The 19,584-nt window shown below is 45.2% G+C and overlaps 1 protein-coding gene across 2 annotated transcripts in view; it reads left to right on the top strand.

The window, feature by feature from the left end:
* Positions 1-19,584, top strand: part of atp10a (ATPase phospholipid transporting 10A) — a 59,067-nt gene that overhangs the window by 19,033 nt on the left and 20,450 nt on the right. For both annotated transcript variants that reach the window (XM_079505777.1, XM_079505778.1), the window contains 7 exons: positions 2,239-2,456; positions 3,106-3,300; positions 6,380-6,947; positions 12,276-12,379; positions 13,163-13,289; positions 13,777-13,961; positions 16,699-17,068. In XM_079505777.1, coding sequence (XP_079361903.1) covers positions 2,239-2,456; positions 3,106-3,300; positions 6,380-6,947; positions 12,276-12,379; positions 13,163-13,289; positions 13,777-13,961; positions 16,699-17,068 — 1,767 coding nt within the window. The remainder of the gene's footprint in view (positions 1-2,238; positions 2,457-3,105; positions 3,301-6,379; positions 6,948-12,275; positions 12,380-13,162; positions 13,290-13,776; positions 13,962-16,698; positions 17,069-19,584) is intronic.

Here is a 19,584-nt window from a genome sequence, read left to right as displayed (position 1 = left end):
TAAAGCAGGATAGAACCAACCCTGCTAGCAAAAGTTAGCAAAGCATGTCTCCCCTCATTGGCTAGTATAAATCATGCGATGTCTCTGTTATCAATCATGCTCCCTGTACACATGACTGCACATGACTCCAACACCGTCATAAAGTATGCAGACGACAGGAAAGTGATGGGCTGAATCGCCAACAACAACGAGTCTGACTACAGAGACGAGATCAACACACTGACACACTGGCACTCTGGTGCCAGGAGAACAACCTCGCCCCCAACGTCGACAAGACCAAGGAGCGTATCGTGGACTTCCGGAGGCCGCAGAGAGCTTCGATGGCGCTGCAGTGGAAAGGCTCAGCGAGTTCAAGACTTCAAGTTCCAGCCGCTGTACTGGCTCCGCCGCTTGAAGAAGTTTGGAGTAGGACAGTGCATCCTCAGGCTCTACTACTACAACGGCTCAGTTGAATGTGTGTTATCAGGCGTGACGGCCTGGCATGGAAACCACACTAACCGAGAAAAGACCAGCCTACAGTGAGTAGTGCGATCGGCAGAGCAGCCTACAGTGAGTAGTGCGATCGGCAGAGCGCATAATGGGACTGGGAGGCAAGCTCCCCGAGCTCCAGGAACTGTACTGTATGAGCACCACCCAAGACACAAACTGTTCAACGCCCTACAACGACTGCGGCCGGGCAAGGGGCTCCGCTTCCATCTGACTGCTGTCAGACAGACTTCTGAACATGGCATGTGTCTGCCATTGGACTGCCGAACAAGACACAAGCCTTGTTTCGGCACAGTCGCCCGTCTGATGACAGGCGATGATGTTGTCAGGCTGGTCTCAGACCTTTGTTCTTCCTTGAACCTACCTGTGCATTGTACCAGGGACAAGTGGCTTGGATGTAGCTCTTCCACGAACCCACCTGCGGATTATACCACTTTTTCTTTGCTCTACCTCATGGACCTACCCGTGGATTATACCAGTGTCATTCTTTTTATGTAGACTATGCAGTCCAGACAGACTAGACTGTTATTTTAGCACCTTAACCCAATTTGTGCCCAAGACGTCTCCAGACGTCCTAGAAATTAACTAACGTCCTTAATATAAGTATATAGTGCACAGTATACACCTGCTGCTATGCTCACGTACCTTTATACCTTATCTAGGTTTATGTGTAAATATGTAGATTATTTTTTTTACCTCTTTTCTTGATCTCCTTTCACCCTTGCTGTTCACTCGATCGCCTAGCAACCGAGAGGCATTCATATGTTGCATATGAGTGTGATCTATCATAAACCACTATAAAGACCACTTGATGCAACTTGATTGTTTTCAAATATGAGGCTTTGTATGGTCCCATTAATATTGACCTTGCAGCAATATTTAAAAAATATGCATCATTAGTCCTCATGATAGGATTATTAAAGCCAGGCGTTTTTCACTCTGATGGCGGTTATTTGTAGACTACATTATTTTCCCTCTATTCGCACAAGTGTGTGTGTGTGTGTGTGTGTGTGTGTGTGTGTGTGTGTGTGTGTGTGTGTGTGTGTGTGTGTGTGTGTGTGTGTGTGTGTGTGTGTGTGTGTGTGTGTGTGTGTGTGTGTGTGTGTGTGTGTGTGTGTGTGTGTGTGTGTGTGTGTGTGTGTGTGGGGGGGGGGACAGAGGAACGGGGAGGCGGGGTTTGCGGGCTCGCAGTATAGCCAGCACAACGCAAACGACGAACGTATTTTTCCTACACTGCCTCCCGTAGCTCCCCCCGTTCCCACGCCCCCCACACACACACACACACACACACACACACACACACACACACTCATCACGGCCAGGAGGACACATGACAGCACTGCCCGGCTTTGCTTGTTGTGATTTTGCGAGCTGAGCTGAGCTGATCTGAGCTGAGCTGAGCTGAGCTGAGCTGAGCTGAGCTGAGCTGAGCGCAGATAGGCAGTAGAGAGAAAGCTGAGGGAAAACGGAAAACAATGGATGAATTTGAGGAAGTGTTGGCCATGGTGGGTAGGAGATATGAGCACGGTGATGGACTAAATCTGTGGTGTGACAATAATTCTGATTCTGATGCTTTATTCCTGTGCATAATTTCCCTAACAATGCCCCACCACACAGTGGACATCAATTTAGATTGAAGTATCTTTCCACCGGTATGTCAGAGACACAGAGTATGTTCTAATTAGGTCATAGGGGGAAAAGTTCAGGCCCTGCCAGTAGTTCATGACGTGTTGTGTGTCTCTCATCCTCCAGCTAGAAGACTGGCAATGTACCAAGAGTTGGACTCTGAAGAGGAGGAGTGTATGTCCCATGGAGGAACCCTGCCCAGACGGGACAGCCTCACCAGCCACCAGAGTGCCAAGGTTGTGTTGCGCTCACAGAGCACCAAGTCTCACCGCAGGACGGGCAGCAGGGCAGAGGCTAAAAGAGCCAGTATCCTGTCCAAGCACACTGCCTTCAGCAGCCCCATGGTCAGTCCCAGTGACACACACACACACACACGTCCAAGCACACTGCCTTCAGCAGCCCCATGGTCAGTCCCAGTGACGCGCACGCACGCACGCACGCACGCACACACGCACGCACGCACACACGCACGCACGCACGCACGCACACACACACACACACACACACACACACACACAGTCTTTGTTTCCCATCGATCACATCTAATGCCATGTATTCTTTTATCCTACCTTTTTCAGCTTCTATGAATCAAGTCTTTTCTCATAATATCTGAAAAACTAAGACACCAACTAACTGAATATACTAAATGAAAACTAGAAATCTAAAATTACTTATGCACTCATGAAAATGTCAACAAAATAAAAATGTATTAATGAGTATTTCTGGGTGCAGATGGCTTAACGGTTAAAGCTTAACCACATATAGGCTGTAATGCGAGTCGCAGGTTCGATTCCCAAGCCCGAAGAACTTTGCTGCGTGTCACTCCCAATCTCTCTCTCTCTCCCTATTCCCAGTCTATCTCAACTAACTATCCAAATAAAGGGAGAAAAAATATATTTATCTAAACTATAACTCTCACCCACACACAAACACTGCATTCCTAGAGGCCGGCTTCCACATATTGACAAAACAACCTCCGTTTTTGTCATCCAGGAGAAAGACATCACCCCTGACCCTCAGCTCTTAGACAAAGTCAACGAATGTGCGAGCCAGATGGACTTCATGCGTTTCCACAGCCAGCCCATGTCCCAGCTGCCCTCTGACCTCTCGGACATCATGGACTTCTTCATCGCCCTCACCATCTGCAACACCGTGGTGGTGTCTTCCCCCAACCAGCCGAGACAGAAGGTAAAACCTTCACCTCACAGATTGTTTTACCACTTAACGGAGCACGCCACCTCCTTGATATTGTGCACCTTTAAGACCCTACTTTCTCCATGAGACGAATAGCGACAATAGCTGATCTAGAAGATCACAACGCACCACAGTGTGACATGTTTGAAAATATTTTATGTATTTTATTTTTATTGCCCAAAATGGGGATACAAGGATTAATGTGGCTAATGTCCTACTTTGTTTTTGGTTCCAAAGGAACACGACGTGTTATTACAAAATAAATGCTTAATGTTGTGTTAACTGTGTGTAAATAGCCACAAAAAGCAAGCCTGAAATTCACATCATTGTCCACTGTTAGCAATTATAGCCTTTATATGTACACTTAGTACGTAAACAAGTTCACGTGTGTGCGTGCGTGCGTGCGTGCGTGAAAAGTAAACCAAATGTGAGTGATTGTCTCAGTTACTGTCCACAGATAAGCAGACCAGTGTTTTGTAGATGTTTCCACTGGTTGTAAATAGTTTAAAATCTGATCATAGTTGGTGAAGAGCCCACTTGTCCCAAGGTAGTAAACAATGTAGTAAGTCACAAGTTAGCAATGAATAGAGGCAGTCAACGAATTAATGCGGCCAGAAAGTTGTAATTTCTGACTAGGGACCATTCATGGATTTCCTACCGAGTTTCTCAAAGGCAAACAACTCTTCCAAGCGCACTATAGGGCCGGGACTTTAACACGTTATTTACAATTAATTAATGACAGAAAAAAACCACTGTGTGTGTGTGTGTGTGTGTGTGTGTGTGTGTGTGTGTGTGTGTGTGTGTGTGTGTGTGTGTGTGTGTGTGTGTGTGTGTGTGTGTGTGTGTGTGTGTGTGTGTGTGTGTGTGTGTGTGTGTGTGTTTTAAGGAGCCTGGGATTAAGGACGGATAAAATCATGCCTCATACAGTCTGCATCATCATGCTATTGATTGTGCCATTGCCCCTAAATTGGATGGGAGATACTATAAGCTTTAGAAGATCCTAATAAAGGCTATCACAGAATAATAATAGATATGTACTGTTAGTGATTGAGGTTTGTTTATTGTTACATCTTGTGTACAGTACAGGTACATAAGAGTAAAGTCTTTTTGATCTCGTTCCTCAAATAGTGGTCTTTCTTTTGTATTAAAACAGGCAGTAACAATGTCATTGTCATTGTTGAAGTGTACTACTTCAAGTTCCAAGTGTATTATTGTTGGAGAAGGAATAGTCGCACAGACGGCAGTGTGTTTTCCTTTTTGTAATAAGAGATGAGAATATGAAGCATCATAAACACTGCTTGAAGTGGCAAATGCACCTTTTCCCACTGAAAGGCATCTTTCTTGCCTCCTGGATCAGTTTTCCAGCCATATAACATACAGTATATAGCCACATATATAATGGCAGGGTGTGTTTTAAGTTGTGTGTGCGTGCATGATTATGGAAGGCAGTGGTGTGAGTGACAGCATGTGAATTGTGTGTTGAAGGGGTCAGTCCCCCTTTTTTTCTTTTTGCTTGAACACCTGCCCACCACAATGTCTTTGCACGGCCCTGGTTGTAATACTACTGTATAAAATGGGGAGATAAATGGGAAATTAACATTCAGGAGCAGAGCAGGTTACAAAAAGGGTTGAAAATAAAGAGACTCCAACAATAGTCAAGATATATAGCGCTAGTAGGCATATAATAGTCATAGGAGAACACGTGGCTAGTATAAATAGTGTGGCATTATTGAAACAGTTTCATCATCAGAATCAATATATAATATATGCATAGATATATCTTGACTGAATAGCAATACAAAAAATGTTTCTTCCCAGTTTATGAAAACACACACACACACAGGAAAAAAAAAAACAACAACCTCCAACTAACTCCACCAATTGTCTGAACACATGGTGTGCTTCAGGGGGCTCAATTGTGTACCCTTGTTTTATTTTTGTTTTGTTTAAACCCTGGGTGTGGTTCTCCGGTTTTAGGAGGTGACATCCTCTCCCGGCAGGGCTCAGCTCACCACCCTGCTTTTCATCCTAAACCCCTGGCTGTGCGCAACACTTAACAAGACTAAAAGCCTAAAAGACCCACTAGTGGCCCCTAGAGGCCGTGCTGCCCCCTTAATCGGACCAACCAAAATGGTTTGAACCAACTGGCTGACAAAGCCATTCCTTAGAGCCCTGCAATGTACACTAGCGTGGCATAAAAAAAGGGTTGTTTATATGTGAAGGTTATCTGATAATGTTGGAGGGAAACGTAAATCAAAAAAAAAAAAAAGGGAAAAAAAGACATACAGCATGATTTTATTTATTTTTTATTTTTTTCTCCCTTTGCTGCCTATTGTTTGCATTTTGTGTTGTTATGTGTGCGTGTCCTCTGTGCCATTGTAATTGCTCACTTTTTTATTGCGATGCCCTTGTGGCTAAGCCGGCACCTGAATGATTTATATGTGAGAACCGTGGCTCTGGGCTCCAGGAGACGACTAAGTGAGTCAGACTCTGCTGCTGTGCTGTACCACCTTGGAATAAAGGATTGGCTATGGGATGGCAGCCACCGTTTCTGCATCTATATAGCCAACACCACTGTATTTAACTCTGAGAGGGTACAAGTGGACCTGTGAGCGTACATTTGGTTACATTTGTACAATCTCAGAGTTACAAATGGATGCATTATTTAACATTACGGATTTCACTGTGTAGTGCATTCACAAGATTGGTTTAAAAAGTATTTTATTAGGTCTAAATTGTTTTTACCTATTTTTAGATGATTTGGACCTGAAATGAAGGGTAATGGTAATGGACCTGAAAAGGGTGATTATTTTCCGACAGATATAAGAATATGATCATGTATTCAGGTATTGTTTTCAGTGTACGATTGCCCCTGTTTTAAGCTTTTACACCCATCCTTGATTTCAGGTCCAAAGCATAAAAAAATAGGGCCCAGGTTTAAGAAAGTTGAAATTCTCCTTTAACATTTACGGTTGTCCATTACAACAGTGTGCACGACTGTGGCTGAGGTATAAATGCGAGTACTCTGACTTACGCTTACTCTCCCAATTCCCTCCCGGCATTCCACCTGCAGGTCCGCACGCGATACGAGCTGAAGTCTCCCGTGAAGACCATCGAGGACTTCATCAAGCGATTCACGCCCAGCCGGCTGACCTCGGGTTCCAACAGCAGCAGCTCGTCCAGCCTCGTCACCAGCCGATCGTCCACTCGCGGCTGCTCCAGCGCGCTGTCTTCTCCATCGGCCGAGAGCACACTCACCAAGCTGGCGGAGGAGCGGCCTGCCGGGGGACTGGAGCACGCCTTCAGCCCCGTCCCGCCGGCGTACGACGGCAAGGCGTGGGGGGCTGCGCCGGTGGAGGAGGGCGAGCTGCGCTACGAGGCGGAGTCCCCCGACGAGGCGGCGCTGGTCTATGCGGCCCGGGCCTACAAGTGCTCCCTGGTGGGGCGACTGCCCGACCAGGTCACCGTGGACCTCCCCCACCTGGGCAAGCTGACCTTCGAGCTGCTGCACACGCTGGGGTTCGACTCCACCAGGAAGCGCATGTCGGTGGTGGTCCGCCACCCACTGACGGACCAGATCACCGTGTACACCAAGGGAGCCGACTCCGCCATCATGGATCTCATCAGACCGCCCGCCACCGGTGAGCAACTTAAACCACTTAAGCCTCATTGTCGTACGCAAACTTGTACAGTATATTGAAATTGATGTGGATTTTTGAGAAGAGAATGTTTACATTCTTGTACATTTTCAGTAATGACAGAATAATCAAAGTTTGAGTGTTTTTTAAAGCAACGTTGAACTTATTAATAATTATTATTATTATCAATCCTCTTTATCTGTTGCTTCTCTGCTCTGTGAGCAAGAAACCACAAGTAGTGACTCCATTCACTCTCATTGCAAGGCCAAAAAGTTCTCGAAATCACACTTCTAGCTACTTCCAGTCCTAATGCATATTTTGTGGGAATTGAAATGGCTGTATTCATGTTATATTATCCTTGACGGAAGTCCTCTTGTGATATAAAAATCGATACATCATCCAATATCAGTGTAACTGATATTAAGAGAAATAGGCGGAAGGAAATTCCATACCAGGTCTCGTTTTTTATACTGTATGCAGTATATAGGCAGAATCCACTTTGTGCACAACACTGCACATGCATTGAGAGGGAAGGGAATTGCTTTCCCCGTTTCCTCGCTCACAGTGTACAGAAGCAAGCAACCGATAAAGATGATCGACAATACTTGGACTTATATCATGTCCGAGTAGCTATTAGAACCCAAGGTTCCCAATCCCAAGGTCCATTTTCTATTTCGTACATAATAAAAAGGAGGTAGACAGGGAAAATGGCAGTGACCAGAGAGGGATGGGATGAAATGCCAGTGGTTGAGATGGATGTGAATGCAGTTCAGAAGTACCACAGCTCTGTGCTCATGCAGTACACATACTAACCAGCTGAGCTCCCGTCGGGGTGCTGCCATGTTTTGTGGCGTTGACGTGGTCGTGACTCTTATTGCTGTCATAACTCGGCGGTAAAGGTGTCAGTGGCGTGCTATTTAAGGAAAGGTGACGACACCGCAGGGTGTGTCAACACCGTCTTATGATGCGGTTGTGAAGCCTGTGTGTGTGTGTGTGTGTGCGTTTCCAAGTCTGTTTCCTCTCTCGGCGCGTCGACCCATCTGCTGTCTGCAGACTTAATTCTCCACTGAGGATTGATCTTGGCTGGGAACCAGCGTGGCTACAAATCACTGGATGTAATCTTCGCATGGCACGGCGGCCTACACCTTAACAAATGGAAGAGTTTTTTCGGTGGCACTGGCCATCCGCCAGTGATTAAGTGTGTGTGCGCGTGCGTGCGTGCGTGCGTGCGTGCGTGCGTGCGTGCGTGCGTGCGTGCGTGCGTGCGCGTGTGTGTGTGTGTGTGTGTGTGTGTGTGTGTGTGTGTGTGGAGATATGATGACCTTGGTTTAAAATATTCCAGCCGCTTTGGTCGGAGGGCAGCTTGCCCGGGCAATAAAGCCTGATTCATACTTCGTAGTACGACGGTGTCGTACTGCTGAAAATGTGTGGCAGGTGGAGCATAAATGAGCCATAACTCTGGCCATGGGGCAGCACACTGCATAGCACTTCTCTCTTATACCGCCTGAAGGGCCCACCTCTCCCACTCACCTTTTCCGATGATGTAAAAAACTGGAAATTAAATTGACAAGAACTGCCCTTTTTACAAGAGGTCTTATTTTTAGAGCGTCTCCCCCCACCAAAGGACGTAAGTCCATAAGAGCATTATGCTCTCTCTAAAATAAAAAAATAAAAAGACCTCCCTCTTCCAATGTTGCTGTTGTTGCCTTATTCGTTATTCTTGAAGTTGTTGTTACGGTGTACTAATGGCAGAGGTGTAGCGGGTCGTTAGGATTCGAGGCACGCAAAGGGCCATAGAGGCACTTTCCGCTAATGCTCTGTACACAGTCACCAAACGCCTGTCCAGGAGTGCTTAGCAAGGACTGTCCTGGCGGGGGGGAGGGGGCATTGAAGGATTGCCACAACAACAAGAAAAGCACACTGATGGAAATAGTGTTGGAAAAAGTGTTTCTTTTTTTCTTCTTCTTCTTCTTCTTCCAGGAACACACTGCAACAGAGTTGTTCATAAATGGCTCTGGTAGCCACATGTTAAAACATCTGGGCCCTTTACTGCACAACCGGAAGGACATGAGACCCCAATATCTTTCAAGGGGTTTTTCAACTTTTTTTGTTTAGGGTTCTTTTGAATCACTTCAGCCAGTCTGGTTGTTCGCAGCCTGTTCCGTGCCTGCCTGATTCACACAGTTCTTAAAACAACAAATGGCTTTGTGGTTGCAACAGCCTTTCATGTGTGGATAGGAGACTTGTTTCTCTGTCCTGGTTAGTGACTTTGATGGAATAGGAGCCTCCGTTTTGGTCATTATAAACTGGGAGTTCATCTTTAGCAAGGCAGGCGTGGCAGAAATATGACTTCAGTTAAATGCTATCCTCCTGCCTTGAATGAGCGCTTGTTAACAGCTATACATCACTGGAGAAAAGGCAATCCGTGCTTTGCTTTAGTTCTTCTTGGTGTGTTTTACAGTTTAAGCACAGTCCTTTTCTTTTGAGGAATCGTATTAGTTATTGCATTGGTTGCTTTGTGTTTGGTTCCCTTTGCATTTTCGGCATTGGGATAGTGCTGAATGCTCGTCATGTTAAATATCCTAGCTGCACCTGGGTGCCGTCACTGTGTGTGCCATATTTTTAAGACGTTCTCTGACTCACTTGAAATTCACGGCATGGTGCTCTATAGAATAGGGAGGGTGGAATAGATGATGGCTCCTTTGGAACCGTTCTCACCCCCATATCCCCCAACCACCCCCCTCAAGCCCCACCCGGTGCTCTGCCATGTGCCTCGCCCTGTGTCTGCTCGCGTGGCCGGCTGGCTGGGTGTGTCCTTCCACAGACAACTCTACACTTTGTGTTGCCATTGGGTGAGAGCAGGCCAGTTAGAGTGCAGTGCAAGCGGGAGCCTCTTCATAACACAGCACCTCCACAATGGCTCCATTGAGTGCAGAGCTAGCAAGGAAGTATAGCCCCTCCATGTCACTCTAATAACAGCACACATGAAGGTGCTGCAGGCGAACAGACGGACACGAGGCGTCCGGGGGATTGGGTGTGTCTTTGAAGTGCGTCTGTGTATTATGTCAGTGTGTTTATGTTCCCATGTGGGTGACTGAAGCTATTTGTCATGATTGAACTCCAGGTCTGCTCTACTACACTCAGCCACCAGGCACACATATTGAGCTATCTTTTGTTGGCAAATGTGCATGCTGCCACAGAATTCACAGTTGTTTAAATGATTTGAGATGGTTAAAGTTAGATTTGGTAACATGATGAACAGCGGGACAGTGGAGTTGCCGGATACTTGTCTCAGACATGGCGGGTGGGGTTGACATGGGGTTCGAGTGATCGTCCCCTAAAAGAAGAAGGTCCTGGATTTGAACCCGCTGAAGTCTGCTGTTTAATATTGGCCTTATTTCTCAAATGTAAAATTCTATGTTCATTTCTCAGCTTTCTGTTTTCAGATTTATCTATTTATATGGTAGGTGCGGTATGTGAATTATGTTTCAACATTCCTTTTTTAAAGGGAGTAAAATAACAAACACAGAGCAACTCTGTTCCACCAGCATCTGTTACTGTTGGGCCTACTGGTCCTGGCAGCTATTTGTCAAAACGGAGAGCTCACGATGTCCACGGAAGTACTTTTTATGAGCCGAGAGGGTAAAGGCTTTCCGACACAAGCTACTGAACATCATCTATTATTCAGGGAAAAATTATCAGTGCTGATGTGAAAAGGTTGAGAGATAATTTATAATGATGAATAACAAAGTAGGGCAAGTGTTCCCTTGTTATGAATGCATATATATATATATATATATATAATCCATGGACAAAATTGACCAAATTGTTCTTTTTGGGGCTGATTTGTAAATACTAAGTGCACAGGGGGGTGTGGATCGTGAGGCCAGTGCCCGTCAAATGCACAAAATACCAAAATAGAAGAAGAGATCCTGGGCAAGCGAAGACCGTACGGTGGACTCCATATTGATCCCTGGAAGGAAGAAAATTGCGCAATGGGCTATATGCAGCCAACACTTCCGCGTTCAGCTTCCTTGGTCTCAATTGCGCATGTTTCTTTCCTTCCAGTAGGGAGCAACATGGAGTCCACCGTACGGTCTTCGCTTCCTAACCTTATTTAATTAACCTTGTGGGCAACCAGGAAGTGCAGCCCCCCCACCAGCTGTAGTGTGGCTTCACTCATGGATATATAAAAAAATAGATGCCTCATTGGCCGCTGCAGATCATTGGAGCGACGTGTTTCCATTGAAGGCAGGAAGTCAAGCGGAAGTGCTGAAGGCATTTGCTGGCGGCACGCTGCGTCGCTGCCCAAGTGATGTCACTCATGCGACTCCTCCATGTCTCTCGTTGTCACTCAAGTGACTACCGGCCGGAAGAGGTGTCTACCTTTTTATGTCTATGGCTTCAGTGTAGGCAGCGGTGGACCCGCGATGGAGTTGTTTTGGTCTTCGCGATGTTAGAACAGGGTATTATAACCTCCCAAACACCAGATTTTGTCTCATTTTGAGCAGAAAAAGGTGTAATATGTCGGACGTGCACATCGGATCCGTATGTAGGCTGTCTAACATGTGAGTAAAGCAAAAAAAAAAAGATATATATATATTATTTATTTTATTATTACTGGATTAAATGAAATTAAAGAGACTGATTTTCACGTTCTGGCAGAGTAGAGGCCAGTGTTTGAGATTAAAACGGATTCTCGCGCCGGTGGCTTAGATTGGGAGTTTTTGTTTAACTTGGCACAGTGCAGCTGTATCAGAAGACTGATCATATGAAGCCTGTTAATTCTACCCGGCTGTAACGGTGTGGGTACCATACGAGTCCCACGGCTCAGCTTAATCCTTTTTACTCCTTCGTAGTTCGTACCACAGTATGGCTCACCAAAAATGGCCAATCTACAAGCTTGTAAATTGACTATTTTGGGTAACCCTGAATGTTTCCTTTCACCCAAAAGTAGCCAAAAACAAACAACATTCTATATTCGGTTACATCAAAACAGTACTTGAATTGTGTGTCTGCAAGGTGACTTTATTTGTGGAAATCTGCTCATCCTGACAGCAAATTGAAAATGAACCAAGAAATCGTTGAAGCGTTCCTTCTTTTTGCTCGATTTGGTCCAGACACAGCAGCAAAGGGGAGCAAACGTGAAAAGGGTGGAGGCAGCAGCATGTGGCTTAGTTTAGGTGTGAAAGACAGATGGCCATCATAAGCCTCTTGGAATCTTCTGGTACCAAATCTGGTGAATCATTGTTTGTCTGTTCCCTGAAAAGATGGAGAATTTAGTCTTGGTCCTTTATATGTTGGTTTCTTTCTCTCTTATGTCTTATCAAGATAACTCCAAAGGGAAACGGCAACGGAAGGTCCTCTACAAGACCCAGAACTACCTGAACCTGTATGCCGCTGATGGTCTGCGCACGCTGTGCATTGCCAAAAAGGTAACACAGAATGGTACCAACCCTCAAAGACAACTTGACAAATTCCCTATTCACAGCAAAAAAAAAGAAAATCTGTGTTAATTTGAAGAGTTAGTCTAAATCTAACACTTGGGATGTTTAGCATCTACTAGCTTGTTTTATTTTGGATGCAAAAGTACAAGCAGGATGGTGATGACTTTGTGTCTCTGCAGTGGTTAGTTGTGAAAACACCCTAGGTGTTTTCACAAAGCCTGCCTTCGGATGATGATATGGAGCAAGCCTTCCAAAGTGACATTCTTTGTGACTCAGCCACAATCTGTGCCACTTTCCCAGGCTGCTAATTTATGCTCTCAACACAACAGCCAGGCTCATTATATCCCTGTTTCTTTGCCTCCCCTAGTGTAAAAGCTCATCGCCATGCCGATGTGATAAAACGCCATCTCAAGGCCTCACATACTCTTATAGATTGGTGCGTTATTATGAGTCCCCTACCACCACGGAGAAGTTTGAAAAGTTTCTCCACTGGGGTTTTCCCAGGGTTTAATTTGTGTGTGTGTGTGTGTGTGTGTGTGTGTGTGTGTGTGTGTGTGTGTGTGTGTGTGTGTGTGTGTGTGTGTGTGTGTGTGTGTGTGTGTGTGTGTGTGTGTGTGTGTGTGTGTGTGTGTGTGTGTGTGTGTGTGTGTGTGTGTGTGTGTGTGTGTGTGTGTGTGTGCTTGTGTGTGCGCTTGTGTGTGTGTGTGTGTGTGTGTGTGTGTGTGCGTGTGCGTGTGCGCTTGTGTGTGTGTGTGTGTGTGTGTGTGCAAGGTTCTGAGTAAGGAGGAATATGCATGCTGGCTGCAGCACCACCTGCAGGCTGAAACAGCCATCCAGGGGAGAGAAGAGCTGCTCTTTGAATCGGCCCAGCGACTGGAGACCAACCTTCAACTTTTGGGTACGTTTGACCTCTGAGGGCAGCATTCTCAGTCCACCAGGGATGCGATGGCAGGGAGGGTTCAGATGCAACTATAATTAGTGGAAATAAAAGCTGGTCAAACAAATATGAAAATGAATAAACAATATGAGTTTATTAAGACAGAAGGAGTCTTTTTCTGGGATTAAAGCCAAAATGATATCCTCGAACATTTTAAATTCTATATAACAATATTTCGACCATCATACGACACCAAAACTCTATTGAAATTAAAACAAATGGACTTCCTTTAAGTTTTCTAAGAAGTATTTCTGCATCCATCTATCACAATGTAGTCATATTGACAGTCCCATATCCCACCTTTTAATGTGGACAATACTGTCAAATACGGAAACCGTTCTCATTTTGACTTCCATAGAATATGAAATTTGACAATGTTGTCGGACGATACAAGCAACGAGTCTGCGAGCGTCGGACGTCATGTCATGGTGTGCGTGCTTGTGTGCAGGAGCTACGGGCATCGAGGACCGACTGCAGGACGGCGTCCCCGAGACCATCGCCGCGCTACGGAAGGCCGGCCTGCATATCTGGGTACTGACGGGCGACAAGCAGGAGACCGCCGTCAACATCGCCTACGCCTCCAAGCTGCTGGACCCCGAGGAAGAAATGATCACCCTCAACGCAGACTCTCAGGTGTGAGCTTCATTATTATTACACCTGTTCACACAGTATTGCACTATACCTTTCCCTGGATTTCTTCACGGAAGTTCACACTTTCCCTGAATTATTCACTAGACAGCCAAGCGAAGTATTCTGTGTTTTAATTTTTTCCAAGATGTGACTGTAGATGTGTGTAGATGTGATTTCCATAATTTTGGCAACATTTGGCACCCCAAGTTTATCGAGAACTACTTGTTGGTGAGTTTCTATTCCAGTTTTTGTTGAGATAATGGCATTAGCTAAAATAAATAGACATTTTGTCTGGTTGTTGTCTGTCTGGTTCTGTGTTGTCGGTTCTTCTAGCAGCCAGACGCTGTGTGGGTTGGACAGTTTTTTGTCCAAATCCTAAACTCTGAACTTAGGCTGGGCAATATACCAAATTCTACAATATGATGAATGATAAGAACTCGGAGTGAAGACATTGAACATATTACTGCTTATCAACAGTGTAAGGGAAAATTAATTCAGCAAAATCATCGTTCTTATCTTTGTTAACTCTGTTGAGCCATAGTGTGAGCCATATTGAATATTGACATATCCTCTTGGGCTGCAACTATCGATTATTTTCTTGACGATTATTCTATAGATTCCTTTTTACCAGCTGCTTGCAAAGCAGGCTGGTCAAAGATTAGCCTGGAAATGTACACGTCAGGTTCGCCAGCTAGTTTGTCGTCTGACAACTCCGTTCACTTCATGGGTCCAGTCCAATGGCGGCTCCAATGGCGGCTCACATGCTTAACAAAGATCTTATCCCAGTTCCGGCTGCATGAACGGCGCTCGAGCGCGTAGTTTCCTGCCCCCTTGATGTCGTAAGCCAGCATCAGAGGCCAGCATTAACCAGGGTTGCCAAGTCCGCTTATTTCCAGCCACAGTTTCCCCACAGTTGCTTGCCTGGTTTTTGGAGGTTGGTTAGCTTATTTCTGTCAAGACAGTTGGCAACAACCATACATCCCAATGATCCCATCGTTGGCGCGGCATGAAGATTCACTTCACAGCAACAACACAGTCATGTGGAAATTGAAGTAGCTTAATTAAAACACTGTCCGACTTTGTTGAGTAGTCTCAAGAATTGTGGTCCAAAAATACACAAACTGTCTCTGCGATATTATTGCCGAGGTGTCTCTAGTCTCTAGTATTTACGATAGTCAGTCCTTCATATTTGATACTAGCCCTGAAACATGACTGTGAAGTACGAGCGTCATGTGAACCATGGCTAATTTGATAGTCTGTCGCGTGGTCGCACAAATGCGTGTTGTTCGTACATTATCATACATGGCTCAGTTAACATGTCCTGTTTGCGCTATGTGCATACTACATCTTTGAAACTTCATTACCGAGCCACTTAGTGAGCTTGTTAGGTCTGCTATTTACAATAGAACATCTAACCACGGCCGCAAGCTTGTGACAGAGAAGCGACTGACTAATTCTCGTGCCAGTTGCCGTGTGCTCCTGTTGCCGTGAGCACAAGCCGTTTTCGGGAAGTTCAAGCCGTTTTCGGTGCGCAACAGAGACAACTCACTTGATACGAGCGCTGAGCGGCTGGGCCCGGGGCGCAGATCCCCGCCAGGTCAGGTTGTATACCCAGGCCTGTGGAATTCATAGGCAGTCATAGTAGCCAATTTGAATGGAATCTGCTCAAACTGATACAGAACATATATTGCTGTCAGGTGGAAACCTATGACCAAAACCATTCCTTTACAAAATATATATATAAACCAATAGTTAAAATAGCCTATCTACAAGCTCAAAATGCATCATATTCATATCTCAACACGTTGGGAGCTTCTACATCTGTCTCCACCAGGCCGAAGGCATGGGGGGAGAGTATGTTTTGCACACACACTTAGTTTGTGTCCGTCCGTCTGTTACCAGCTAATCTCCGACACCGTTAACCCAGTCGATGCCAAATTTTGCACACACACTCCCTGGATGCCAACGATGAACCTCATGCCCCAAATGTTCCAGAACGGCCGGTTATAGCGCCACCAGGAGGCTGACTTTTGAAAAACACATTTCTTTTTATATTACTCCTCCAGATTCTGTCCAAAAATCCCGCAAATCTGTACACAGTATCTCTATAGTCATGTGTTCAAGACGGATCTGTCCGATATTTCAGATTCCATCCTAATTGGCTAACATTGGCTTTCAAAGTTTGCAGGATTGGCCCGTTTTGAACAAAAAGCCTCAAATCATGAACGCAGCGTGCAATTTACGTGAAATCTTTCACAGACTTTCCTACTAGGCTGAGGAATATATCCCACCCTTTTCACATTGGCCTGTTAGAGCGCCACCAACAGGTGTAATTTTGCAAAATACATTTTTGGAACAAAATGCCTCAAATCATCCAATTGCCATCCAAGGCGTAAGAAGAAATGTCACTCTTTTCATATTGGCCTATTATAACGCCACCAGGAGGCCACAACCTGACCTGCCCTGGTGGAGACCTGTGCCCGGAGGGGTGCTTTTTCTAGTTTTTTAATAGATCAAGGAATCGGCATGAAGAATTTGTAATATATTTGTTTATATCTGACTAAATTGATTTATATGATTAACCACTCAATACGAGACGTATTGTGAGCTCGTAGATCTGATAATTTCAAATGAATTATTGTATTAAAATAGGTTATTTTTTTATAATCGATTTAATCGATCAGTGTGTTCAACTGTTGCACCCATAATGTCCTCTGACGTTGCTCTCTTTCTGAACCAGGAGGCGTGTGCGTTGCTGCTGGAGGAGAGCTTACACTACATCCAGGCCAAGTTCGTTGGGGCCTGCAGCAGCTCCATGGACCAGGCCGCATCCACCAAGGCCTTCCCCGGGGACATACCGGATTTCGCCTTCTATCCCCCCTCGTCTTCCTCCTCCTCCCACCACGCAACTCCTTTCCTGGTGCACCGGCTGGGCCTTGTGATCGACGGGCGGACTCTGGCCTACGCCCTGGACAAGAGCCTGGAGGACAAGTTCCTGGCCGTGGCCCGGAGCTGCCGCTCGGTGCTCTGCTGTCGCTCCACGCCACTACAGAAGAGCATGGTTGTCCAACTGGTGCGAAACAAGCTGAAGGTCATGACCCTTGCCATAGGTATGAAGTTATTCGACTATTCTTAACAGTTGTCAGGGACTCTTTTTTCCCCCCACAAATGTCCAATGCGACATATTACTACAACTACATAATAATAACAACTAGAAAGTGCAATCCTGGGGAAAAAGATGCCTTCAGATAGATAGGGTGTGTAATCGTCGTCCAGTCAGAGGAGAGAAAATAAAAAACGAATGACAGTTGTCTGTTTGCCTATTGGCAACCACACTAATAATACTAAACATACTGTGAAGTGTAAATAAAAATGTCCGTGCTAAAGGATCACATAAGGTTACATTGCTAGAATTTCTCGAGGCCAACGCAGTTTGAACTATTAAGTGATTCCAGGAAAACAGATGATGGGACCGAACAGGTGGTTTTCATCAGGAAAGCTCCAAACATTTAACCTTAGAATCCTCCTCCCATAAATCACTGTGCCTTGCAAGAATGTTGCTATTGCTCTGAAACATTATGACTGTGCAATTTTAGGTGGTCAATGCTTAGAACATTGCTTCTTGTAAGCACCATGAATAATCCAAACCATAAGTAATGTAATGCCTTATGTCTCCAACTACAATGAAAGCAGTGGCTGTTAGGATTTGTTTCAGTCCCCTATTTTATGAGTAGATATCTGGCAAAATTGGTTCCCCCTGTGTCCTTCACCCTTGGTCCTCTGGGACTTCTGCTGCTTTCAGAACTTACAGTACTACTGGCTTTCTAACAAGAAGTTAATTTCCTTGATGTGGTGTCATCTGGGAGGCCCGAGTTCACATCTTTGGTGTTACAGTTGCAATTACCTCCCTTTTGGGAAAGGACATTACGGATTACTGCTTTATATTAGATAAAACCTCAGAATCACAATACAGAATGTATTAGCCTACTTAAGGGCTAAAAATATGATTAGTGAAGGAATGTGGACTAGTTTGATTGTCTATATCCCGGACTACTTAACTCTTTCTCTGCAAAGGTTAAGTTCAAGGTTAGGTCTGTCACGCCAAGCTTTTCAGCTGCGAGCCCTTATTTTGAAGAGCCCAAAAGCTGATCCGGTTAACCGGAAGTAATAATCGTTCATTTCTGGGGTGGGCTAGTTATTATTCTTTCGTCAGAAACGCTAATATAGTAACCGCGAAGTCGCAGGGATTTTTTATTGAGCTCCTAAAACATCGATGTTCTGTATGATCACCTCGATCTGAGCTTCAATTCCGAGAAAAACGCTGTTAGAGTGGATGGAGAAAACATTCAATGACGTCACAACACGGAAGCAAAGCGTTGCCAGGCAACGGAGAAGCCAAGAACCAGCAAATATAAGGTTGGCGATTCTGGATTAATAATAACCTAATTCTAAGTCTTCCAATGTCGATCTTGGCAAGCTGCACAAACTATGCCAATCACGAGATATCTCGTGTTTAGCTATTAACCCATTCTGGGCGGGAACCCCGTTTGGTGTTAGCATTATGTTATGCTTTAGCTATTGAAAAATAGCAGATCTACAAGCTCATAGCGCGCCACCGAGTGGCGCGCTACGAGCTTGTAGGTCTGCTATTTTTGAAAAATCGAAGAACGACTGACATAGAAACATAGCTTTTTCAGAAAACTGTCAGGATGTAGAAGACATTTTTAGAATCTGATCTCGGGTCAAAATGGGTTAAGAGGCCCATAAGTCGGGGTGCCCGCTGGCCTTGCGGTCTGCTGCATGTCGCTTCCCCCCCCCCATCATTGTTTTCTATAATGCAGAGCTGCACCAGAAGGTGAAATATTGAAGTAACCATGTAGATATTGTTATTCAAGTGAAAATACATTAGCTAAATGAGAAGCTATGTAGCGTTATAGAAGACGTGAGCATATTGTCAAAAGACGCGAGGAAGCCACCTTGTGAATGTCACAGGTTGACACGCACAGCATGTCATCGTCAACTTCTTGTTTTCCTGCAGGGCATAATTTAAATGTGTCTGGGCAGATGTCAGCTACATGGGAGCGAAAGTGACGCAGCTGGTTACATAATTATTATCTTTAGAAATCTTTTGTCACTTGACACACCCAACATATTCCTGCACACATTTTTACCACTGCCTACCTGATGTCCCAATTTAATGTCATTACAGGCGAAACTTTTCGAATTCAGTTAAAACAGCTGAAGTTGCATATTGACAAGTTGTGAGAATGTAGATCAGCTGTTTTGTCGCCATGGTTTAAGTGGTAATGAATGTATTTTGTTTGTTGAGAAAACCGTGGAAGTATGAACGATTAGTGCAGTGTTTCCCAACCTATGTGCCGCGGCACTTTAGTGTGCCGTTTGAAATGCCCAGGTGTGCCGTTAGATTTCAGCGAAAGTAACCCCGACCCTCCCCCGTCCATTGTTGCGCCGTTGTCGTTGTTGTTGCTGCCCAACATCCATTCAGTTTAACGACCCTCGGCCATAGAAATGTTAATGCTAATGTATGTATGGCTGACTATGGCACCGCCAGGGTCAGCCCCTCGCCGCCGGGGGGAACAACAGCAACAACCACGACTAGCAATGC

Source organism: Electrona antarctica (genome assembly GCF_951216825.1).
Source record: "Electrona antarctica genome assembly, chromosome: 7".
Taxonomy (NCBI): Eukaryota; Metazoa; Chordata; class Actinopteri; order Myctophiformes; family Myctophidae; genus Electrona; species Electrona antarctica.
The sequence above is the reverse complement of the archived record's forward strand: the minus strand, read 5'-3'. Positions and strand labels throughout refer to the sequence as shown.